Source organism: Giraffa tippelskirchi, chromosome 11 (genome assembly GCF_054371585.1).
Source record: "Giraffa tippelskirchi isolate mGirTip1 chromosome 11, T2T-mGirTip1v1.2.pri, whole genome shotgun sequence".
Classification (NCBI taxonomy): domain Eukaryota; kingdom Metazoa; phylum Chordata; class Mammalia; order Artiodactyla; family Giraffidae; genus Giraffa; species Giraffa tippelskirchi.
In genome coordinates, this window is record NC_137285.1 from 84,343,561 (window position 1) to 84,370,802 (window position 27,242).

The 27,242-nt window shown below is 37.1% G+C and overlaps 1 protein-coding gene across 35 annotated transcripts in view; it reads right to left on the reverse strand.

Annotated features, from left to right (window-relative positions):
• The window catches only part of CEP126 (centrosomal protein 126), a 116,930-nt gene that overhangs the window by 38,402 nt on the left and 51,286 nt on the right, over positions 1–27,242 (reverse strand). For 18 of the 35 annotated variants that reach the window (XR_014069884.1, XR_014069883.1, XR_014069885.1 and 15 more), the window contains exons 4-5: positions 23,191–23,302; positions 6,510–6,705 (exon numbers count right to left, since the gene is read on the reverse strand). Coding sequence is in view for 26 of the 35 variants with exons in the window: in XM_081545966.1 (XP_081402092.1) it covers positions 6,510–6,705; positions 23,191–23,302 (308 nt within the window). In the remaining 9 variants the exon portion in view is untranslated. Of the gene's footprint in view, positions 1–6,509; positions 6,706–7,911; positions 9,045–23,190; positions 23,303–27,242 lie in introns of all 35 variants that reach the window. The other 17 variants (XM_081545962.1, XM_081545961.1, XM_081545955.1 and 14 more) reach the window with 4 other exon arrangements.

Consider the following 27,242-nt stretch of genomic DNA (forward strand, 5'->3'; position numbering starts at 1 on the left):
CACAGTTTAAAAGCATCAATTATTCAATTCTTCGTTGTTCAGACTTCTTTATGGTTCAACTCTCACAAGCATACCTGACTAATGGCAAAACCATAGCTTTGACTAGATCAACCTTAGTTGCCAAAATAATGCCTCTGCTTTTTAATATGCTGTCTAGGTTTGTCATAGCTTTCCTTCCAAAGAGCAAGCATCTTTCAATTTCGTGGCCGCAGTCATCGTCTGTAGTGATTTTGGAGCCCAAGAAAATAAAGTCTGTCACTGTTTCCATTGTTTCCCCATCTATTTGCCATGAAGTGATGGGACTGGATGCCATGATCTTCGTTTTTTCAATGTTGCGTTTTAAGCCAGCTTTTTCGCTCTCCTATTTCACCTTCATCGAGAGGCTCTTTAGTTCCTCTTTGCTTTCTGCCATAAGGGTGGTGTCATCTGCATAACTGATTTTATTGATATTTCTCCCAGCAATCTTGATTCCAGCTTCCTCCAGCCCAGCATTTCCCATGATGTACTCTGCATAGAAGTTAAATAAGCAGGGTGACAATATACAGCCTCGACACACTCCTTTCCCAGTTTGGAACCAGTCCTTGTTCTATGTCTGGTTCTAACTGTTACTTCTTGACCTGCAAACGGGTTTCTCAGGAGGCAAGTAAGGTGGTCTGGTGTTCCCATCTCTAAGAATTTTTCTGTTTGTTGTGATCTACACAGTCAAAGGCTTTAGTATAGTCAATGAAGCAGAAGTAGATGTTTTCCTGGAATTCTCTTTATTTTTCTATGAGTGAACAGATGATGGCAATTTGATCCCTGGTTTCTCTGCCTTTTCTAAATCCAGCCTGAACATCTGGAAGTTCTCAGTTCATGTATTGTTGAAGCCTGGCTTTCAAGGAGAAGCATCTTTTAAATTTGTGGCTGCAGTCACCATCCGCAGTGATGGTATCAGTTCAGTTCAGTCACTCAGTCGTGTCTGACTCTTTGCGACCCCATGAATTGCAGCACGCCAGGCCTCTCTGTCCATCACCAACTCCCGGAGTCTACCCAAACCCATGTCCATCGAGTCGATGATGCCATCCAGCCATCTCATCCTCTGTCGTCCCCTTCTCCTCCTGCCCGCAATCCTTCCCAGCATTAGGGTCTTTTCCAATGAGTCAACTCTTCACATGAGGTGGCCAAAGTATTCGAGTTTCAGCTTCAACATCAGTCCTTCCAATGAACACCCAGGATTGATCTCTTTTAGGATGGATTGATTTGATCTCCGTGCAGTCCAAGGGACTCTCAAGAGTCTTCTCCAACACCACAGTTCAAAAGCATCAATTCTGCCGCACTCAGCTTTCTTCACCGTCCAACTCCCACATCCATACATGACCACTGGAAAAACCATAGCCTTGACTAGACGGACTTTTGTTGGCAAAGTAATGTCTCTGCTTTTAAATATGCTATCTAGGTTGGCATAACTTTCCTTCCAAGGAGTAAGTGTCTTTTAATTTCATGGCTGCAATCACCATCTGCAGTGATTTTGGAGCCCAGAAAAATAAAGTCTGACACTGTTTCCACTGTTTCCCCATCTATTTGCCATGAAGTGATGGGACCAGGTGCCATGATCTTAGTTTTCTGAACGTTGAGCTTTAAGCCAACTTTTTCACTCTCCTCTTTCACCTTCATCAAGAGGCTCTTTAGTAGTTCTTCACTTTCTGCCATAAGGGTGGTGTCATCCGCATATCTGAGGTTATTGATATTTCTCCTGGCAATCTTGATTCCAGCTTGTGTTTCTTCCAGCCCAGCATTTCTCATAATGTACTCTGCATATAAGTTAAATAAGCAGGGTGACAATATACAGCCTTGACGTACTCCTTCTCCTATTTGGAACCAGTCTGTTGTTCCATGTCCAGTTCTAACTGTTGCTTCCTGACCTGCATACAGGTTTCTCAAGAGACAGGAGAGGAGCTAGACTGGGCCAGGGGCCGGGGCTGGCGGCCGAGAGGTGCTAGGCCGGGGGCGGCGGCCGGGGGCGGCGGCCGACAGGGCCTAAGCCAGGCTGGGGGCCTGGGGTGGCGGCGAGAGGAATTACCCAAGGCCCAGGGAGCAGGGGCTGCGTGGGCATAGTAGGGCCGAGAGGAGTTACTCCACATTCAAGGTCAGGAGGGGCCGTCGTGAGTAGATACCCATTGTCCAAGGTAAGGAGCAATGGCTGCACTTTGCTGGAGCAGCCGTGAAGAAATACCGCACGTCCAAGGTAAGAGAAACCCAAGTAAGACGGTAAGTGTTGCAAGAGGGCATCAGAGGGCAGACACACTGAAACTACAATTACAGAAAACTAGCTAATCTGATCACATGGACCACAGCCTTGTCTATCTCAATGAAACTAAGCCATGCCGTGTGGGGCCACCCAAGACGGATGGGTCATGGTGGGGAGGTCTGACAGAATGTGGTCCACTGGAGAAGGGCATGGCAAACCACTTCAGTATTCTTGCCTTGAGAACCCCATGAACAGTGATGGTATAGTCAGTGTTTAAAACTATTTCTAATTTCACACATATATAACAGATATTTATAAAGCATTAATCTGCATAACATATGTAGAAATAAATTCAAGAAGACTTTAATTTGTTAATCTAGTGAAAAATTTAAATGAACTCAAAAAATTAGTTCCCTTAAAATTTTACACAAATTTTAGAAAATTTAAATATTCTGATATTAAACAAAAATTAGCATTTTTTTAGCCCTGAAAATAAACTGAGAAACCAATGAAATCAGTTACAGATTAAAAATATTTTAGTTTGTATATTTAGTACTTATTGATATACTATTGTAAATGTTTTGCAAATGGTTCATAAGAATTTGATATTACTAGCCTTTATTCCCTGCCTGTCACTTCCTTCAACCTAACTAGAACAAAGGAAAGCACAGCTCCTTCAATGTCTGTTTTTGGAACAGAGTTATTTTAATTGATAATGAGGCTCCTAAAAGTTCTATGACTCTAAGAAGAATTTCTTTGAGATTGCATCTAATGAGATACAGAAATGTGGATTAGAAGGTCCTTTTAGACATAATGATCTATGTGGCTTTAATATTTCTCTTTGCCTAGGTCTGTAGTTGCTTCATTTTCCAAAGCACCTAAAAAAAAGTTCAGCAACCTCTTTTTTTTACTCAGAATTTTTCACTAAACTTTTTTCTCAGAATTTTTCTTATCACTAAAAAATGAAACATTGTGATCAGCTTCAAGCTTTGCTTTTAAGTTACTGATATAAATTGTACTAGACTTAACATGCTTTGTCTTTTAGTTTTTAAATCAACTTTATTGAGATATATTTATCTATAGTAAAATGCACTAATTTTTTGGTTGTTACTGTATGTTTATGGAGTAAAACTCCATAACATAAAAGTTGGCTTAAAGCTCGACATTCAGAAAACTAAGATCATGGCATCCGGTCCCATCACTTCATGGCAAATAGATGGGGAAACAGTGCAAACCTTGGCTGACTTTATTTTTGGAGGCTCCAAAATCACTGCAGATAGTGACTGCAGCCATGAAATTAAAAGACGCTTGGTCCTTGGAAGGAAAGTTATGACCAACCTAGACAGCATATTAACAAGCAGAGACATTACTTTGCCAACAAAGGTCCATCTAGGCAAAGCTATGGTTTTTCCAGTAGTGATGTATGGATGTGAGAGTTGGACTATAAAGAAAGCTGAGCCAAAGAATTGATGTTTTTGAACTGTGGTGTTGGAGAAGACTCTTGAGAGTCCCTTGGACTGCAAGGAGATCCAACCAGTCCATCCTAAAGGAGATCAGTCCTGAGTATTCATTGAAAGGACTGATGTTGAAGCTGAAACTCCAATACTTTGGCCACCTCATGCGAAGAGCTGACTCATTTGAAAAGATCCTGATGCTCGGAAAGGTTGAAGGCGAGAGAAGAAGGGGACGACAGAGGCTGAGATGGTTGGATGGCATCACCGACTCAACAGACATGAGTTTGGGTAGATTCCGGGAGTTGGTGATGGACAGGGAGGCCTGGCGTGAGGCGGTCGATGGGGTCACAAAGTGTTGGACATGACTGAGCGACTGAACTGAAATGAATGGAGTAAAACTAGTAATAATCAAATAATTTATTATTTTTAAATATAATATATATTTTTTCACAATCTTTGAGAAGTTACCATTTCTTCAGAAAACTTATGTACAAAATGCCAAGAAAAATTACAACAGTAGCTTATTTCAAACCCAAAATACACACATGATGTATACAAACTTTAAAAAACAGAACACAGGCAATGTGAATATAGATTATTTCAAAAATATTTCCAATGACATAGCTACAACTTAAATTATGTTAAGAGAAATAAATAAGTGTTACCTAATATATTTACATATCTGTGTGCCGTATTTTTTGATGTGGACTATTTTAGAAAAACTCTTTATTGACTTTTACAATATTGTTTTATGTTTTAGTTTTTTGGCCATGAGGCATGTGGTATCTTAGCTTCCTCATTAGGGATTGAACCTACACTCTCTTCTTAGGAAGGTGAAGTCTCTACCACTGGACCACCAGGGAGTCCCTAAATTACCATATTTTAAAGGTATAGTTCGATAGGTTTTGACAAATTATTTACCCATAACCATCACACTGAAATATTTAAGAACTTTCCATCTGTTGAAAGTTCCCTCATGCTTCTTTGTAGTAAATACCTACCCACCACTGACAACCACTAATTTGTTTTTTGTTACTATATAGATCTGAGTTTTCATTTGTTATCATTTTCATTCTGCCTGAAAGACTTCCCAGAGGGTCTCTTATTGCAGATACTGGTGTAGTACAGTGGTGTTCAGCTGTTGTTCATTTGAAAATGCCTATTTGGCTTTCATTTTAGAAGGACATTTTAGTTAAATGTAGATAATAGGTTGGTAGTTTTTTTTTCCCTTGTCAGAACTTTGAAAATAATGTTTCACTGTCTTCTGGCTTGAAATTAGTGTCGTTCATCTTACCTTTGTTGACTTGCATGTATTACATCTTTTACTCCCTCTAGCTTAATTTAATTTTGATGAAGTTTTTTGTGATGGGCTGTGTGCACATACATATGGGTGTTTACTTACTCATCTTGGAGTTTGTTGAGCTTCTTTAATTTGTGGATTTGCAGTTTCATCAAACTTGAAACATTCCCAGCCACTGTTTCTTTAAATGTTTCCTCTCTTCTTTGTGACATTAATTAAGTGTATGTTAGATTTAGATATTGTCCCTCATGTCACTAACATTTTGTTAAATATATTTTTTCTGTATTTTTTCTCCCAATGCTTCAGACTGGATGATTTCTGTCCACTGATCCTTTTGTCTATAGTGCCTTCATTGATAAGTTCAACGAGTATAACTTTAATTTCAGGTAATATGTTTTTCAGATCTAGAAGTTCTATTTGGTTCCTCCAAAAATTTCATTCTAATTATGTTCACTTTTCTTTAATTCTTTGAAAATATTTGTAAAAGTTATTTTAAACTCTTGCCTGATAATTCTATTATCTCTGTCATTTATGATTATATTGACTATTTTTTCTCCTGGTTATGGGTAATAACAGCTTTCTGCTTTTTCATATCTAGTGAATTCTGAGTGTTGGACATTATGAACATTGTGCTGTATGTCTAGATTTCAGTCTTCTTGAAAAGAGTGTTTCTTTTTTTGACAGGTAGTTAAAATATCTATGGATTTTTTCCGAGGCCTGTCAGGAGGATATGTCCAGGTAAAAAGCCTATGTGATCACAGCGCTTACCTCATTTGTTTCCCTTTTTTCAAGACCATCTCTTATACTACCTGTTCTGTACAGTTTAAAAATAACTGTTTCATATATTTTATTCAGAATTATAGTTGTGTGTGGCAGGATGATACTTCTTCATAGCGAGACGAAGTCTCCTGTTTTGCTTTTCTAGCCTTGCCACAATTGCTCAGTTATTGGATAAACTAGGCCAAGGTTACAAATTTAATCTTGATATCAGCATACTAAGAATCTTATAAATGTGTGCAATTACTCATAAAAAATAAAGTACATGAACATTTTAGGAAGTTTAGTATGAAATCCATACTCATTTGTAGGAAAAACCAAAGTAAACACCATAGTAGAGAGAAGAGAAACACCATTTCTAGCTAATTATGCCATATTTTTATCAAGAACTTAATATCCACAGGTATAATAATTTTCAATTTGCTTTTTATAATCCAATCTGTAATGATACTTAAGATACATTATACTTTCAAATAACTTTCATATTTTTCAAAAAATAACATTCATAAAGCATATTTTTCTATGTATGAGACATGGAAAAAGAAGAATAGAAGCAGCAGAGAGAAAATTGTATCAAAAAGCTAAAAATGCTAAAACCTTCTCTCATTAGTATCTGTGATGAATCTGTGCTGATTCATCCAAACATACCCTTGGCTAGTGTTATATATTTCTTAAGTGGAGAACAATGCAAAAATGGGACAGAATTATTGCTAGATATTAAAATAGTAATAATGTATTTAGAGTTTCATACTTGCAAACTGCTTAGATGCTGATCTTCTAGGAGTTTCCGTGTTTCCTCCAGTTTAAGCTGGAATGCATCTTTGTTAGTAGTCGAGTTTGCCTTGCTGTTTTCCATTTCTTGACCACAATTGATTTTGGATATGAGATATTTCTGATGCTTATGATCATTTTTTGACAATGATGAAGGCAAGTCATTATCTATAGCTCTGTGAATCACACATAAAAAATGTTTAGTATACTTAAATAAAGTTAACATACAAATGACATATTCATGTAATATGTGTTTGTGTGTGTCCAGATAATCACATATAAGGATATTGGAGAAATATATAGATATATTAGAATGGGAATTTAAAGAAATCAATAGTAGAATAAAAATGGATGTGGGATTATAGTGTCAATAAAGCATTCCATCTTCATGTAGAAATGCCCAATTTTTCATGGCTTTGTGTATTAAATCCTATTCCTCTACTGTTTGGAATAGATATTGAAGTAATTACTATAGATGTACAGAGTCAGTCCTCAGTTCTTTAAGAGCATCCCTATCTGGATAATAATATGTGGCACTACCCTTAGTTCTGAGTTGATATCATAGATGGCGGTATCCCTATAACCCTAACAGAGTTGGTGGAAGATTCAAGCAGATAGAAAATATGAAAATTTCTTGTCAGGGTAGACTGGAATTTCCATCTAACTTTAATAACGTTTGGAAGCTTGGATTCCATCTAACTTCACTAGGTTTGGAAGGTATTAACATATTTTTCTCAGTTGTACCACAAATGTAAGCATGGTTTTCATGGCACAGAGGGGGCACTTTAATGCAGAGTCTATTTTTAGTGTGTTAAAGTGCCACCCCCAAATTATCAGTGGATGATATCATCCTCTTTCAGAATTTTGCATCTTCTGGAAACTTACAGCATGTTACACTTCAGTATATGAACAAAGTGAAAATAAAAAAACACAAAGGAAGATTTTTTGGGGGTGGGTGGGATGGGGATGAAAGTATGTCAAAAGCTGACTGCTATTGCATTAGGGCTGGCAGTATGAATCCCAAGGGTATTTATCCCCAATTCACTTGAATTATCCTCAATTCAATGAGGATTAAAATACTTTGAAAAGTGACTTGTGGCCACATGTGACATATATCTATCTCCAATACCCATATATATCTTTATTTGGACAGACTGGAATAGTCAAAGTCAATGATTACTAGATTCCTGACTATCCTTTTGCAACCACAGAGAGATCAAGGAGAGCAAAAAGGTATCTAACATAAGTTCCTGAACATTGAGATTATGTTTCTCTAATCCTTTTAGGTTTCCTACTCTTACATATTCCTTCCCTTTCAGTCACCCTTCCCAAATGAAATACTGCTAAATCTACAAAACATCTAATAAACTAAATTTATTTACCTTTTAAGTTGTCGTCTCTCAACTTTTTCTTCTCTATTTCTTTCTTCTCTACTCCACTTGCTTCTCTTCTCTTCTCTACTTTCTTCCCCCAGTGAGGAGGATTGAAGGAATGTATAGGAATAAAAGGAGATGGGGAGGCAGAAAGACAGGAAGAGTGAAGCATGGGTGGGAAGGAAGAAGAAATCATAAAAGAAGAAGAAACAGAAGGAACTGGAGAGGGGAAACCTAAATTTGCTGGAGGCAAATATGGAGAGGGAGATGAATACAAAGGAGAGGAAAAAAGAGGCACAGATAAAAGAGGTAAGAACGGAGAGGTAGTAGGGGAAGGTGAAGGAGAGGAAAGAACAGATGAAGAGGAAGAAAGCTGTAGAGAGGGTGAAGAAGAGGATATGGAAGTAGAAGGGGAGGACAAAGAAGAGGACGGAGAGTTACAGGGAGGCGGACTGGACAGAACCGACACAGGCGGATGACCTACAGAGGCCTGGGGAAGATTGGACAATGCTACGGTTTGTGGGACAGATTGCTGGACTAATGGAAAAGGGTCTAACTGAGCAGGATGTTCAGGCAATGGAGTGACAGCAGAAAGAGCGGGGACTGGCTGATGAGGGGGATGACTGGCTAAATAGGAAGGCTTCAAAACAGGAAAACCTTCCACAGGGGTTGGAGTCGGTCGAGCTGGAAGGGAATGACGGATAAGGGCAGGCATTAGAGTAGTTGGGGTTGAATGCTCTGCTGGAAGGGAATGTTTGGGTCTGAAAGTTTTATAAAAGAACTTGCTCTGTGAGTCAGAATCAGGAATGACTGGTGAACCTCGGGGTGGGTGGGGTAAATGGTCAGGTGGGCCAGAAGGAATTGGGGTTGGTAGATGAGGGAAACTGCCAGGAAAGCTGGAAGTAACTGAGGCTGGTGGGCGAGGAAGATACTTGATCGGGTAGGATGGTAATGGGGCTGGTAAAAAGTTCTTTGGAAGAGCAGAGAGGACAGATGAATGGATAGGCTGGTGGGTGGGAGAAACGGTTGGATAGCTAGGAAGAATTTGGGAATGGTGGGATAGCAATGGGGCTCTGAAAGGAGATAGCTTATTAGGTAAGTGGGGATCAGGTGTGGAGGTAGCTGGACAGGCAGGAATGGATCTGCGCAGGTGGAAAAGCATTTGAACAGGAAGTAGAGAGACAGCCTTATTAAGATGGTTTTTCGCTTTATTGGGCTGCCTCTAGGTTTTCAATTCATACTATGCTTTGTTCTGAGGGTCCATGCATTATGTCCTTCTGATCAACCATCCTCTCATGAGTTGAGAAATGTACATAGGTTACTTATTCAGGTTCCCCTTTTTCATTCCTTGCTATTTAATGGTATTTTCATGTCTCAGAAGTCTGACAGTCATACAGATAATGAATATGGGATAGAAAATCTGGTTGAAAGTGATGATACAAGGGGCAAATAGAGGTCAAACAGATTACTGCTCTGGTCAGATTTCTCAGGGTAGGTAGCCTATGGTTCAGGATCAACTGTCTCACCACAAATACATGGATATTGGAGATAGATATCTAACAACATTATTTTAAAGTATAAAAATACGGGGAAAATGTAGCTCCTTTTGCTCTATGTGTATGTCTACCCAAAGGGTCAAGTATATTATCTTTGTGATAAGGCTTTGGGTGTGATGGAAGGCTTTTATTTTTATTAGTCATTTCTTATATCTCATTATTTCTTGAAGTAGCTTTTATTTTCATATGGACATAAGTCTCATTTTTCTTAAAGCTTAAGCACTGAATGCCTTCCATTTTTAATAGAATTCTTCTCTCCTTTAGATTACCACATTACAGCATCTTAAGTTATTTTTATCTACCACTAATATTTTCCACATTAGAACAATCATTTGTGAGTACAGATATATCTCTCCTTCTTTGGAAGCCCCCTGTTCCTTGGTATTACTTTATTCTTTAACACATTTTAGGTTTATACGGTACAGAAAATGTATTTTTAATGTGATAACCGCATATAACTATTTGTAGCCTAATTATATTTTTAATCATAGTACACATAAATATTTCTACTAACTTAACACCTGATCTTTAATATTCCAAGCTTTCACATTTGTAGTATAGCATTTTTATAGTTTATAAAGCATTTTCACATATATTATTTTAATACTGTCAGTTACCTGTGGAGAGGAGCTTAACTTTATAATAAGTAAACAAGGGTGTTCTCTCTATAAATTGTACACATTTGTTGTATTCCAAATACATAAAATTTATGTATGTGTATATATATATATACACATCATGAAGTCATAGTAATAATAGTACATTACAACAATAACTGAAAACTATGTGTATTCTAGTTTGAATGGAAATAATTTCTTGTAAAAGAAAATTGGTACAATGGTCCTAGCACAGATTTGGTATAACAATAACTACATGTTTGTTTGCTACAGTGAAATCAAAGTTGTCTGATGTGTTATCTCTTCTAAGACTTTAAGAAAGTGTACACTGTTGAACAAAAATGTCTATCCTTTTATTCTTAGTGCAAAAGAGTTTTTTTGATTGAAAATAGTTGATGTTATCAGGATAATAATACACAGAAAAATAAACCTAATAGAGCAGAAAACCTGTATATGAAAATGCACATTACTTCTATACTGAATGAGTTGGAATTTTTTATCCCTCTAAACCCCCTCTAATTGTCTGTTATCTTCCTTTTTGAGACAAAAATTTCCAGTGAGTACTCTAAAATTACACTGTGTTCACTGCCTCAGCTTCCATTTGTTCCTTAATCTACTGCTGTCTGGCTTCTGTCTCTACCGTTCCAATGTACTGCTTTTGCTAGTGATTAATTAATTGACCTAACTGCAAAAAGAGACACTTCTTGACCACTATCTTTCTTGACTTTAATTCCCTTGGTTTTCTTTTTTTTTTTTTCCTTGGTTTTCATATTATCATATGTTCCTGGATATCTTATAACTTCTCTAGTTGTTCCTCCTCAGGCTTTCTTGAGCTCCTTTTTCTTTGCTTGGATATGCTGGAATTTTTGAGAGTTATGCAATCCTCTGCCTGTCTATCCATATTCTCTGTGTAATCTTATTCATATCATCTGTGTGATCTTATCTGTATCTGTATTTAAGTGAAGGGTCAATAAAATCGATCCTCTGTGGACCAATTCAACTCTGGGTTAACTCTCTATCTCTGTTCCCTGGATTATTAGTAGAACTAGGACTGTGTTTCAGGCACACAGATGTGAAAAATGACCCTTCATGGATAAACTGTCTGTACTGACAGGACTGTGAATAAGTCATAGGAAGGACTTATAGGAAGGACTGGTAGGAAGCTATAGCTTTGGGTTTCCCCAAGTGTGGTAATTCTTTTAACTGAACATATCGCTTGCATGGAAGCTATTCATATAGTCATTACCAGAAATATTGGCTCCTGTTTGAACAGAGGATTTCTAACCCAGGATGGCAGTCTGCACATTGTGACGTCACTTGTGGGAAGAGGGGCATAGCAAAGATGAGCCCTTTGACTATTTCACGGCATGCCATGAGGATTCCTCCTATTGAAGAATGTTGCCTGTTGGCATGCAGTGTTTAATTTCTTCTAATTGAGGTCAAACCTGGTCTACTGCAGTCATGAGTTTGAGTGTTCAGCTGAACCAAGACCATCACGGGTGGGTACTAAAGTGTTAGTCACTCAGATGTGTCTGACTCTTTGTGACCCCATGGACTGTAGCCCACCAGGCTCATCTGTCTATGGAATTCTCCAGGCAAGAATACTGGAGTGGGTTGCCATTCCCTTCTCCAGGGGATCTCCCCAACCCATGGATCAAACCTGGGTATCCTGCACTGCAGGCAGATTCTTTACCATCTGAGCCCCCAGGGCCCGAACCATGGCTTTAACTTATCCATTCATTGACAACTATCATACTTATATTCACGGCCCAGACATCTTAACAATGAGAAATTGACTCCAGAATAGCTCATAAGTGTCTCAAACTCACAATTTATCATCATCCTTCCAGTTACTCTCTCCCTTAAACCTCTTTGTCCTGAATAGTCCTTAATTTGATAAATTATTTCACTATCCATTAACTAACCAAATCCATTCTCCACAGTCATTCTTGATTCCTTCCATTCACCTTTCAGTTCTTAAAAAGTTACCAAATCATGTTGATCCTATCTACTAAGTAGGTCTTAATAAGTCATGGTTTTCATTAACTAAAGTACCATTTTGTCTGATTTTTCCACCTTTAGTCTTATTATATTCTTCCTCATTCTGGCAATATTCCTAAAACATTAATGTTATATGCTTGCTTAAAATCTCTCTGGAACTGCTTTTAGGACAAATTCCTTAACAAGGCTCTTCATGACTTAACTCATGGCTTCCTTTCTAAACAACCTGTCTACAATTTTTCAGTGTACACACTAGTCAAAATAAATTACCTACAGACTTATAGTTACCAGAAGGGAAGAGATAGATTGGGAGTTTGGGATTGACATGTACACACTGCTATATTTAAAACAGATAACCAACAAAGACCAACTGTACAGCACAGGGAACACTGCTCAATATTCTGTAATAACCTCAATGGAGAAAGAATTTGAAAAATAGATACATGTATACATATATAACAGAATCACTTTGCAGTATACCTGAAACTAACACAACACTGTTAATCAACTATGCTCCAATATAAAATAAAAATTAAAACAAACAAAATGAACTACCTCTTTCAACTCTCTTAATACAGCATGTCCTTTTATACCTTCATTCCTTTTCACATACTATTTGTTCCATCTTTCTGGAGTTCCCTCTCAATGTCTCTAATAAATATCTTCCTCATTTATTAAGCTTTATATCCTCTGAGTTTTCATAATGCCAGTGATGTTTCTCTGTTTTAAGTATTTGTTGAATACTTCCCACATGCACAGTACTGAACTAAGCATCATAGGGAATTCTGCATGAGTAAGATTAAGCTATTGTTCTCTACAATATTACAGTTTGGTGGGGCAGGCATAACTACACATAAAATTGAGCAATAACATATACAATCATGACTAAAATTTATTTCTATAGCCTTGAGCTCTTGTTTCATCTTAAGTTAAATTGTTTTTATACATTTCTACTTGTATATTTACTCTCTAAATTCAGAAATCTCAAATGGAGTTTAATAATATCTTGTTAAACCTATACACTTTTATTACATTCTTTGTAATTCTTAAAGTCAGGGAGTTCTCTCAATGATCAAGATTCAAAATTTCACCCTCTTTTGATTTTTATACTTCATTTTCTTTATCCAACTATACACCAAAGTTATAATCTAGTTTTTTCATGAAATATCTTTTTCTTCTTTCTTTTGTATTTCACTACCACTCTTTTAACATAAGTCCTTTTAAACTCATTGCTGGAATATCTCTTGATTTTCCTGCACTATCCTCTCAATACTCCAATTATTTTTATATATCAAGAAACACTTTATCCTATATGAAACTTATCACATTATTCTTATTCTTTAATTTATTCTTCGATGATTTATAGTATTATGTTAAATTCATGTATACAGCACCTGATTCAGTATTTTTGCAGGTTATACTCAATCATAGGTTACTGTAAGATAATGGGCATAATTTGCTACACTATACAGTGTATTCTTGTTGCTTATCTATTTTATTTTCTTATTATATTTTTGATTACACAGCATGCAGGTTCTTAGTTCCCTCACCAGGGACAGAACCTGCGCCCCCTGCAGTTTAAGGGAGTCTTAACCACTGGCATACCAGGGAAGTCTCATTTATCTATTTTATATGTAGTAGTTTGTATCTGTTAATCTCATATCCCTAATTTGTCCTTCCCCCTCTCTCTGGCAACCACAAGTTTGTTTCTATATCTATATGTCTGTTTTGCACGTACATTTATATGTATTTTTAGGTTCCACATATAAGTGATATCATACAATACCTGCTTTTGTTTAACTTATTTCACTAAGCACTGTATTCTCTAGCTCCATCCATGCTGCTGCAAATGGTAGGATTTTATTCTTCTTTATGGCTGAGTAATATTCCACCATATACATAACACATCTTCTTAATCCAATCATCTGGAAAACTGGGATGCGATTTCTAAGTATTAAACTGAGCTGTTTATGTATTTTGGCTATTAGCCCCTTTTCAGTTAAATCATTTACAAATATTTTCTCCAATTTTTAAAAAGTAGGTTGTCTTTTGTTGATGGTTTCCTTTGTTGTGCAAAAGCTTTTGCATTTAATTAGATCATATTGGTTTATTTTTGCTCTTATTTCCATTGATTTAAGAGACAGAGCCAAAAAAATAAAATTGCCATGATTTATGTCGAAGAGTGTCATGCTTATGTTTTCTTCTAGGAGCTTTACAGTTTCTGGTATTACATTTACGTCTTTCATCCGTTTGGGTTTTTCTTTTTGCGCTGTGTTAGAGAATGTTCCAATCTCATTCTGTCACACGCAGCTGTCCAGTGTTCCCTGCACTACTCGTCTTTTCTCTCTTGTGTGTTCTTGTCGCCTTTGTCGTAGGTTAACTGACTGTAAGTGTGTGGGTTTATTACTGGGCTCTCTATTCAGTTTCATTAGTCAATGTGTCTGTTGTGCCAATAACACTACTCTTTTGATTACTGAGGCTTTGTAGCATAGTCAGAAGTCTGAGAGGGTTATATCTCCAGCTTTGTTCTTTATTCTCAGGATTGTTTTGTCATTTCGGGATGTTTTGTGATTCCATATAAATTGTAGCATTATTTGTTTTAGATCTGTGAAAAAATGTCAAAAGTATTTTGATAGAGATTGTATTAAATCTGTAGATTGCTTTGGGTAGTATGTCCATTTTAATGATATTACTCCCTCCAATCCAAGAGCATGGAATATCTTTACATTTCTTTGAATCATCTTTAATTTCCTTCATCAGGTTTTATAGTTTTCAGAGTACAGGCCTTTCACTTTCTTGGCTAAGTTTACTCCTAGGTATTTTATTTTTTGATGTGATTTTAAACAGGATTGTTTACTTTCTACTTCTGATATTTCATTATTAGTGTATAAAAGACAACAGATTTCTGTATATTATTATTATATCCCACAACCTTGCTAAATTCATTAGTTTCTAATATTAATATTCCTTGGGTGGAGACTATAGAAACTCTCTATATAGAGTATTATGTCATCTGCAGAGCGAGTTTTACCTCTTCATCTTCAAATTTGGATACCTTTTATTACTTTTTCTGTGGTTAGGAATTCCAACACTATGTTAAATAGAAGCAGTGAAAGTGGACATTCTTGTCCTTTATTTTAAAGGAAAAATTTAAAATTTTTCACAATTGAATATGATGTGGGCTATTGGATTTGTCATAAATGGCCTCCATTATGTTGAGATATGTCCCCTCTATACATACTTTGATGAGGGTTTTTATCATAAATAGACACTGAATTTTGTCAAGTGTTTTCTCTGTATCTATTGAGACAATAATGTAATTTTTATCTTTCCTTTTGTTAATATGGAGTATCAAATCGATTGATTTATGTATCTCAAACCACCCTTGTGACCCTGGAATAAATTCAACTTGATCATGATGTAAGATTCTTTTTATGTATTGTTGGATTTGGTTTGCTAATATTTTGTTGAAGATTTTGGCATCTATATTCATCAAAAATATTGGCCTGTAATTTTTTCTTTTTTTTTGTAGTGTCTTTGCCTCGTTTTGGTATCAGGGTAAGGGTTGTCTTGTACAATGAATTTGGGAGTGTTCTCATAAACTCTTCAAGTTTATGGAATAGTTTGATTAGGACAGGTATTAATTCTTCTTTATACATTTAGTAGAATTGCCCTGTGAAGCTGTCCTGTTCTGGAATTTTGTTTGCTGGGCATTTTTTTTTTTTTAATTCAACTTCACTTCTAGTGAATGGTCTTCTGTTCAAATTGTCTATTTCTTCTTGACTGTCTTGGCAGCTGTATGTTTCAAGAAATTTGTCCACTTCTTGTAGGCTGTCCAATCTGTTGGCTATAAACTGTTCATAGTACTCTCTTATGATTTTTTTTTGTATCTCTGTGGTATTGGTTGTTATTTATCCTCTTTATTTTCTTGTTTTATTTGGATCCTCTCTCTTTTCTTCTTGGAGAGCCTGTTTATTTTTCAAAAAACTAGCTCCTGGTTTCATCCATTTTTTTCTACTGTTTTTTTCTCTCCTAGGAAATGACTTTTTAAAAAATTGAAGCATAGTTGATTTACAATATTGTATTAGGTGTACAGTAAAGTGATTCAGTTATATATATATTTTTCAGATTATTTCTATAATAGATTATTACAGATACTAACTATAGTTCCTTATGCTATGCAATAAATCCTTATTGCTTATTTGTTTTATATGTAAGTGGTTTGCATCTGTTAATCCCATATTCCTAATTTATCCCTCCTTTCCCCTTTGATAACCGTAAGTTTGTTTTCTATGCCTGTGAGTTGGTTTCTGTTTTATGCACATCAACAGATTCATCTCTTTTATTCTTAAGATCCCACATGTATGTGATGTCATTATTTCCTTCCTTTGCTAACTCTGGGCTTTGTTCTTTTTCTAATTCTTTTAGGTGATAGGTTAGATTGTTTGAGATTTTTTCTTATTTCTCGAGGAAGGACTGTATTGCTATGAACTTCCCTCTTAGAACTGCTTTTGCTGTATCACATGAATTGGAAAGTTTTGTTTCCCATTTCATTTGTTTTGAGGTATTTTTTGATTTACTCTTTGATTTATTAGTTACTCTTTTTTTTTTTTTTTTAGTAGCATGTTGTGTAGTCTCCATATGTTTATTCTTTTCTGTTTTTCTTTCTGTAGTTGATTTCTAGTTTCATACCCTTGAGGTTGGAAAAGAAAAAGCTTGATATAATTTCTATCCTCTTAAATGTGTTGAGTCTTGTTTTGTGACCTAGAATGTCATATATGTTAGTTGTTCAGTCCTGTCTGACTCTTTGTGACCAGATGGACTGTAACCCACCAGGCTCCCCTGTCCATGGAATTCACCATGCAAGAATAGTGGAGTAGGTAGCCATTCCCTTAACCAGGAGATCTTCCTTGCTGCTAATGCTAAGTCACTTCAGTCATGTCCAATTCTGTGTGACCCCATAGAGGGCAGCCCACCAGCCTCCCCCATCCCTGGGATTCTCCAGGCAAGAACACTGGAGCGGGTTGCCATTTCCTTCTCCAATGCATGAAAGTGAAAAGTGAAAGTGAAGTCGCTCAGTCGTGTCTGACTCTTTGCGACTCCATGGACTGCAGCCTACGAGGCTCCTCCGTCCATGGGATTTTCCAGGCAAGAGTACTGGAGCGCATTGCCATTGCCTTCTCTGATCTTCCTTACCCAGGGATCAGACCCAGATCTCCTGCATTGCAGGTGGATTCTGTACAGTCTAAGCTATCAGAGAAGCCCCTTGGACTGCAAAGAGACCAAACCCGTCAATCCTAAAGGAAATCGACCTGGAATATTCATTGGAAGGACTGATGCTGAAGCTCCAATATTTTGACCACCTGATACAAAGAGCCGACTCATTGGAAAAGACCTGATGCTGGGAAAGATGAAGGGAAAAGAAGAAGAGGGTGGCAGAGGATGAGATGGTTGGATGGCATCACTGACTCAATGGACATGAATTTGAGCAAACTCCAGGAGACAGTGAAGGACAGGAAAGCCTGTTGACACTGCAGTTCATGGGGTGGCAAAGAATTACTTGACCACAATTTCCTTATTGATTTTCTTTCTGGATGATCTGTTCATTGATATCAGTGGGGTGTTAAAGTCTCCTGTAATTATTGCACTATTGTCAATTTCTCCCTTTATGTTTGTTAGTGTTTATACAGTTAGGTGCTACTGTATTGGGTATGCATATGTTAAAGAGTATATACCCTCTTCTTGTACTGATCTCTTTTTATCATTATACAGTACTCTTTTTGTCTTTCATTAAGCCTTTGTTTTGTTGTCATTTCCATTTGCATAAAATATCCTTTTCTGTCTCCTCACTTTCAGTTTGTATCTTTTACCTTGAAGTGAACCTCTTGGGGCAGCATATTGAAGGGTCTTTTTAAAAATCCCATTAGCTCTCTGTGTCTTTTGATTGAAGCATTAATCCATTGATATGTAAAGTAATTTATTAATACTACATACTTATTACCAATTAATTACTTGTTTTCCAGTTGTTTTGGCACTTTTCTCTGTACACGTCTTCCTTTTGTCTCTCTCTTTTCCTGGTTTGATGATTTTCTTTTGTAGTATGCTTGAGTTCCACGCTTTTTGTTTGCTGTGTATCTATTTGTGGTTACCATGGTGTTCATATACGTTAAACTATGTCTATTTGCTTTAAACTCATAGTCATTTAAGTTCAAACACATTCTAAGAGATCTACATTTTTCACTACTCTCCCCTACATTTTGTGTTTCTGATGTAATTTTTTACATCTTCATGTTTATCCCATAACTATTTATTGTAGTTATAGTTGTTTTACAACTTTTGTTTTTAATCTATGTACTAGCTTATTTAAGTGATCTTCAATCCCCACTATATATGTCTTTCCTTTTGGGGTTTTCCCTTTCCTATAGATTCTTCTCTTTTCATTTTGAGAAGACCCTTCAACATTTATTTTAGGGTAGGTTTATTATTGCTGAATTCTCTTAGCTTTTGCTTGTCTGAGGAGTTCTTTATCTCATCTTCTATTCTAAATGATAATCTCGCTGGGTAGACTATCTTAGATTGCAGGTTCCTCTGCCCTTTTATTTTACTTAACTTTCTGTGTCTCTGACTTCAGGTGAAACAGTTACCTATTACAGTCTTGAAGGGGTGTTCTTATGTGGGTGTGTCCCTATACAGACTGTGTGCCCAATGTATTTGGAGGGAGGGCTGGATTAGATGTGGATGCAAGCCATGTCTTTCCTCATGGTATGCTGGCCTCTACCACATTGGAAAGGGGGTATGGCTGGTAATGGAGGAGTTAGAGCCTGTGCAGGGTGTGGGACAGTACTTCTTCTATGCTCAGTGGCCATCGCTGTCGTGTCAGGGGTGAGGTCTGCTCCTAAGTTGTGGGAGCAGAAGCCCTGAAATTTGGGCTCAAGCTGGTTCTGCTTCCTTGAAGTGTGTATTTTTCTTTCTCCCTGCGCTAGGCTTGAACATGGCATGGTGGTTGTGGGAATTCAAGCACCTGCACTGCCATCAAAGTCTGGGCTATTTCTTGGGTGCTATTTGAGTAAGCACCAGCAGTGGACACTGCTCTATCTAGACTACATCCCTGGCCCCCAGGACACATTTGGACCTTTAGAGTGACTCTTTTCCCAGGTCCTGAAAGCCTGAGACCCAGGGCCAAGCTGTGGCTTGGAGTGAGCAGGGTGACATTCACTTGGCTCAGACTGGGGGGTGTGGCATGGCGGCAGCTACTAGGGTGCCCCTCTCTCTGCCCTGTCTGGTGGCGAGCTAACACCTGTGCTCTGATGAGTGGAGTCCAGGCTTCTTTAGCCTTCTCAGTGGCTCTCCAAGCAGCCAAAGGGGCTTGTCTCCTATGTGCAGGACTCCAGGACGGGGATGCCCAGTCTACGGTTGGACTCACTCACTTCTCAGGGTGAGTGTCTGCCTGCATGTTCTCCCTTTTCCTTTCAGTCCTCTCCCAGAGGCACAGGCCCCTTACCTGATGCTTTTCTTCCTATCCTGGCTGATTACATGTGCATCTTTCTCACAACCGTGGTTATATAAGGGTGCTTCTGCAAGTTTCCAGTTAGCTTTCCATGAATTGTTCCACATGTGGATGTATTTTTGAATTGCTGGTTATGGGAGGTAAGCTCAGGTCCTCTTCAGCTCCCATTTTTTATACTCCACTTCTTACATTTCTGATTGATCAACGTTCTTAAATGTTTATGTCTCTTCTTTGCCATAAAGGGCATTTTCATTTTTTCTTATTCTCTCATCTTCTCCTTCTAATCTCTTAAAATATTTTTATTCTTTATTAGATCTGTCTTTTTCTTTATTTAGAAGTTGTTATTGAATTTGCTACAATACTGCTTCTGTTTTGTTTTTTTGGCCATGAGGCATGTGGGATCTTAGCTCCCCAATCAGGGATTGAACCTGCACCCTCTGGAAGGCAAAATCTTAACCACTGGATGACCAGGGAGGCCCCTCCTTTTCTCACTATACAAAACAGTACTATTTTAGTTTAGGTAGTAATGATCTATCACTTGGATTAGCCCATTAAGTTTTTCTAGTCTCCTTGTTTCCAGTTTCTTTCCATTCTTTTCATTCTCCAACATTCATACTAATTATCTTCCAATATAAAGAGGACTATGTCACTCTGTTTAAAAACCTCCATTGGCTCTCTACTAGTTATAGGATGAAATAAAAATTCCTAGCTAGAAATACAAGCATTCACATCTGACCTCAATCTACATGTCTAGATAATCTCTCATCCTACCAGCAACATATACTACAGTCTTGTTACTCTGAACAAATTCTATTTCCTCAGGTGTCTTTGCCTGTTACAACACTGTAGGCCTTAACATGCCAGGAATCAACCTGTGCTTTAGTAGACAATTTGTACTCATCCTTTAAGTCTCCTCTCCAACTTTAAATTTTGTACTTTATCACTTGTGTGTGTATGCTTAGTTACTCAGTTGTATCCAACCCTTTGTGACGCCATGGACTGTAGCCTGCCAGGCTTCTCTGTCCATGGGATTCTTCAGGAAAGAATACTAGAGTGGGTAGCCATTCCCTTCTCTTGAGGATCTTTCTGACCCCACAATCAAACTTGGGTCTGCTGCACTGAAGGTGGTGGAGTCTTTACTGACTGAGCCACCAGGAATGCCCTTTATCACTTTGCTAGTATTTCTGTAATTGCCCACATTACACAGTATTGTTTGCATCTTACAGTGTAATTACCATTACACAGTATTATAATGTAACTGCAAACACTTATTGGGCAGAGGACCATATTTCATTCACATTATAACTCTTGCTAATCAATGTACAGCACATAATAGGTACTTAAGACTTCACATTTTCATTCTCTACCTTTCTAGCCTGCATTTCTGTTACTCATTAGTTTGACATCCATATTTAACAGGATAATATTTCTTCCATCATAAGGGAAAAAGCCATATTTTGGCCCTACACCCCCTTTGGCTATTGTTCTACCACTCTTTTCCTTTCACAGCCAAGCTACAGTTGGTATTTTTTCTCTGCAGTTTCCTTCCAACTTACTGCAATCTCTTTTCTGTCTCCATCCCTCCACTGAAATTTCTTTGACAAAAACTGCCAGAGTGACTTTTCTGTTTTTAAATATATGGGACATATTCCCTCTAAGCTGGATGTTTTCTCTTTGCCACTCCAGATTCAGTTCCCACACTTATCTCTGCTAAGCAGAGCCTTTTGATTTATGGCTGTTTTGACCAATGAGAGGCACTAGCCAGAGATGGGAATGTGACAGAACAGAGCGGTTTTTGGTCATCGCTCGTCGGCCTCCTCTCCGCTTGGCTTGGTCAGGCAGTGGCAACGCTCCTCTACCCAGCAGCCCTCTCGTACAGCTACGGCTCTTTTCAGTTCAGCTTTATGGGGATAATACTGAGTTTGTTGTCAGTTTTGGGGTTGCTTCATCATCCTTTGTTGGCATTCCACTCTTTTTACTAACCTCTTTTCAGTTACCCCTTTTAAATGTTACATGTTTTCTGCCAGTATCCCGACCGGTAAAACTTTTTCTACTAATAATTACCTAGAAGCCATTTGATTTCCATCAGCTTTTTTTTCCCCAGGAAAGTCTATACTTGCTTAGTTCCAGCTTCTTCCTACATATAGTCTCTGCCAACGATTCTGTTCCTCTCTGTCGGCTTCTCTTGTTTCACCTCCCTGTATATTGCTCTTCTGTAGCGCTCTATCCTAGTTCTGCCGTCACAGTACATAATCTCCACCGCTGACCTCATCCATTGTTTTGGCTTCTAATATCTTAAGTCTAGATCTTTCTCTTGAGCTCCAGACCTATGTATTTTCAGTTACAGAAAATGAAATAGTCTGTTTTGTTCTTTTTCAATTAGTTATCCACACTTGTTCACAACAGATTAGAATGGTATGTTAAACAGGAAAAATTGATCTTATTACCCATCTGCTTAAATCCTTCATTGACTCCTCTTAAACTCTCAGGATAAAGCTTATATTCCTTAGCATACAGGTGTATTTACTTCTCCAATCTCATATCTAGTGAAGCTATTGCTATTTTGCATTCTGTTATTCAGCCATACTCTTACTCCTGGAACATATCATTCCTTCTCCTACTCTTGGCCTTTCCACATTCTCATCCCTCTGTCTGGAATACCATCTACCCAATTGTTTCATGATTAACTCCTATTTTCTTCAAAGCTTTGCTGAAGATTCTTCTATTCCATGAGGTCTTTCTTGAACTATAATAAAGACTTGAGAGAATGAATTTAATTGTTCTTAGATCTGATCAAGGGAGGTTTGCCACAGGTATTCTAAAAATGGAAATACTTTGGTACATACATTATATAAACAGGTAAAATATTAACATACTTTACATATGAATTATGTATATATATCTTTATATAAGTAAACATTAAATATATTATTATTACCCACTTGGTACTGTTCTATAATTTTTAAAGCATTTTTCACTTTCTCCTAGATTATATTCTTGGGATTATATTTTTGAATATTATATTTCTCCATATCCCCTTTACAATGGCTGATTACTGCTGTGTACATAGTAGGTTCAAGAAACATTTATACTAAATAAATGGAAAATACAGAATGTCAGAGGGTTCTCTCTAGTTGGTTGGTCCATCCTATTGAATCAAGATGATTCATTTAAACTAACCTAGAGAGGAACCAAGACGCACTGTAGTTGTTTTTTAAAGATATCCAGGAAAGATTTTCCGTGAGGAAAAACCCATTTCTACCATAAAGCTACCCCTTTTATCTAAATTTATATCACTGTTATTCAACTTTTTTTCCTCTCAGTGAAACCGATATCAATATTTTAAAATGGTTTTTATGATAGTTCCCATAGAAAATTACTCAACATAGGCAACACTGTAAAACTAAAGACAAGAAATCAAAATTTTTACTTACTCTTGAAGCAATTTATATTACACTCTACCTCAATTCAATGTGTGAAAATAAAATAGCATACTATAAAATAGAGGTAAGGAGTAACTGATGAGAAGGCCTATAAACTCAGCCACTAGAGAGCTATTTAATTACTGTATATTAGTAACTATACATGATAATCGTAAGTTACTTACCTCCAGTTTATTATTGGTCTGTGGGAAGAGGGAAGGTTTACTTCTGATTTTAAGTTGGATTCCTGAATTTGTTTGAGGGCGTCTTCTAATGGAAGAACTGGTCTTTGAATAACTAAGGAAATAATAAAGATCATATAGTACAGAATCACTTCATCTTCAACAATCTCTTTATACATAATTTGTCAATGATAAAATACTATCTTAAAACTTTTGTGACAAATTTTTTTTGAACAGTATATTTTAAATTTAAACATCCACTTCCCAATAAGAAATAGTTATCTCAAAATTCTCATCACCAATTTTAAAAATACTTATTTGGAAAAATGAAAACTGAGAAATGTCTAGGCTCTTTGATCTGGCATGCAAACCCCATTATATCTAACCTCATAATTCCATAAATTTGACAAAATTTACAAATATCCTTATGAAGAAAAAGGGAAGATATAAAAATAGTAGTTAACATTTATTGAACATTTACTGTTAAAGACATTATTTTTGAGCACTGTATTTAAGTATTAACTAATTTATTCTCACTAAGGCCTTTGAAAGAAAGAAAGTGTTAATCACTAAGTTGTGTCCAACTCTTTGCAACCCCATGGACTGAAGCATGCCAGGCTCCTCTGTCCATGGGATTCTCCAGGCAAGAATTCTAGAGCCCTTCTCTAGGAGATCTGCCCAACCCAGAGATCCAGCCTGGGTCTCCTGCACTTCAGGCAGATTCTTTATTGTGTGAGCCACCAGAGAAGCCCCAATCTCCATTTGCAACTGAGGAAACTGAAACATAGCTAAGTAACTTGTTCAGGGTCACACAGTATATGGACACTCATCCACATATCACTCTGCACAACCTCTAATCCAACCCTAGCTCCCATAAGTATCCACTTTCCCAAGAATTTCCACTGTCCACTTTGGTACACACCTTCTTGTTCAAGTTGAAATGTACCGTCTATTTAAAGGATATTGCTTTCCTGCAGCCCTCTTATGGGGAGATACAAGTAACTACAAATAACTGAAGGCCTGGAGATAGGATAGGTAACTTTCTAGCTCTCCAATGATGCTACCAAACTATTTTTTCCTCCTTTCTCCTTTAAAAAACCCATATCATCATGATTCTGATGTTTGTTATTCACCTTAAAATTTTTAAGCAAAATCAGAGTCAAGGGGTGATTGCATAAAATACTAGTAAAAAATGCACAGTTATGAGATGGTTTGCTGGATATTCTAACCATGAAGGACAAATACTCTTGAAGCAGAAACTATCAAGCTTAGATTTTGATTGTTTTTCTAATGAGCATAATCAATGTCCCAAATGATTGTTCATTGGTAAAACTAATGGCTAGCTGCATAGCATGATGAATGTTAAAAATGAACTTTCTTTGTTGAAATTAAAGATATTCAAGACAAGTGGACTTCCCTAAATTATTTTAATCACTCCCTACCCTTGCATGAAGAAAGAATAAGAATCTAGGGAGTCTATACCCTATACCTTTACAGATGGCATTGAGGTTTGACCTCTAAATAGTCTTGGCTCCAGCTGTCAAACAGGAACATTCCTGATTGTGCAGTGCCAGAAGGCACATAATTTTGTCTCTAGGATGTGACGGTGTAAGTCTGAATGGATCTTTCACATAAAGTGTAGTCAGAGCGTCTAAGATAATAGAGAGCTGGGACTTTACTGAACTTAGTGAACAAGTTACACCAATTGTTTTGTGTGTGCTTTGTTAAAAAAATGTTTAGTTGAGCTAGATTATAGCTTGAGATTTGCTTTAATTAACACTCACCACCGACTATCAGAGAGAATTTAAAAACTACTTTTCAAATGAACTTAGGTCATTTATAAACACTCATCGGTGTTTATTGTTGCTATTATCTAATGATCTCCTAGTCACTACCTCATACTCACCAATGAATATTCAAGTATACATTTTTTGAGTATTTATTGTGTACTAGGGCTTTATTATTTCATTTAAACTACTAGGCTCCTCTTTCTAGTTCTTTTGCCCTGATAGTTTAACTCCAACAATTCTCTGACTCCAACAATTTTCTGACCTCATTAAAACCCCCTATCTATCCCTTTTTCATAGCAAGGGGAAGCATTAGCTATCATGCATATTGGGTGAACCTTTGGTGTAACTCTAATATTTGAGAATAAACTAAATGAATAGACAATTAAGTGAACAATTGTTTATCACAGCTTTGTTGTTCTTCATTCATGACAGTAAACTTTCTTAAAATTTTAATTTGATATTTTTGTACAGGTAACATATTCATATTTAGAAATCAAAAAATAGAATACAAATTTGGAAGTTTTGCTCTAACTGGTATTTCTGTATTCTTTCACTGTTTATGCAGATATAAAAATACATAAATATATATTCTATTTTTAAAAGTTGAAGTATAGTTAATTTATACTACTATCTTAGTTTCAGGTATACAATCAGATATTCTATATTTTTATAGATTGTATTCTATTTAAAGTTGTTAAAAATAATGGGTATGTTTCCCTGTGAGGTACAATATATCCCTGTTGCTTATCTAGTTTATTCATATTAATAGTAGTTTGTGTCTTTTAACCCATACTCCTATTTGTCCTTCCTTTCTCACTCTCCCCACTGGTAATCACTAGTTTGTTCTCTATATCTCAAAGGTTTTTTTTTTTTTTTTAAATTTTGTTTATTTATTTGGGCTGCTGCTGGATCTTTGTTGCTTTGTGCAGGCTTTCTCTAGCAGTGGTGAGTGGGAGCTACTCTTGGTTGCAGTGCGCAGGCTGTGGCAGTGGCTTCTCCTGTTGCAGAGCACAGGCTCCAGGGTGCGGGCTCAGTAGTTGTGGTGTGTGGGCCTAGTTGCTCTGCGGCATGTGGTATTTTCCCGGACCAGAGACTGAACCCATGTCCCCTGCACTGACAGACAGATTGCTAAACACTACACCACCAGGGAAGTCTTGTTTTTTTTAAACATACATTCCTTTATTTTTTTAAAGATTTTCATATAAGTGATAACATATTTATCTTTAAATTTAAGTTTGTCTTTGACATTTTAATAGGCATAATACTAAGTCCATCCACGTTGTTGCAAATGGTGGAATTTTATTCTTTTTATGGCCAAGTAATATTCCATTACTGTTCAATATCCCATGAACAGTATGAAAAGGCAAAAAGATAGGACACTGAAAGATGAACTCCCCAGGTTGGAGGGTGCCGAACATGCTACTGGAGATCAGTGGAGAAATAATCCCAGAATGAAGAGATGAAGCCAAAGCAAAAACAACACCAGTTGTGGATATGACTGGTGATGGAAGTAAAGTCCAAAGCTATAAAGAGCAATATTGCATAGGAACCTGGAATGTTAGGTCCATGAATCAAGGCAAATTGGAAGTGGTCAAACAGGAGATGGCAACAGTGAACATCGACATATTAGGAATCAGCAAACTAAAATGGACTAGAATGGGTGAATTTAACTCAGAGACCTTTATATCTACTACTGTGGGCAAGAATTCCTTAGAAGAAACAGAGTACCTATCACAGGCAACAAAAGAGTGCAAAATGCAGTACTTGGATGCAATCTCAAAAATGACAGAATGATCCCTGTTCGTTTCCAAAGCAAACCAACCATTCAGTATCACAGCAATCCAAGTCTATAACCCCGAACAGTAATGGTGAAGAAGCTGAAGTTGAATGGGTCTATGAAGACCTACAAGACCTTCTAGAACTAACACCCAAAAAAGATGTCCTTTTCATTATAGGGGACTGGAATGCAGAAGTAGGCAGTCAAGAAATACCTGGAGTAACAGGCAAATCTGGCCTTGGAGTACACAAAGAAGCAGGGCAAAGGCTAACACAGTTTTGCCAAGAGAACCTACTGGTCATAGCAAACACAACTATACAGTGGAAGTGACAAATAGATTCAAGGAATTAGATCTGATAGACAGAGTTCCTGAAGACCTATGGACAGAGGTTCATGACATTGTACAGGAGACAGGGATCAAGACCATCCCCAGGAAAAGGAAATGCAAAATGGCTATCTGAGGAGGCCTTACAAATAGCTGGGAAAAG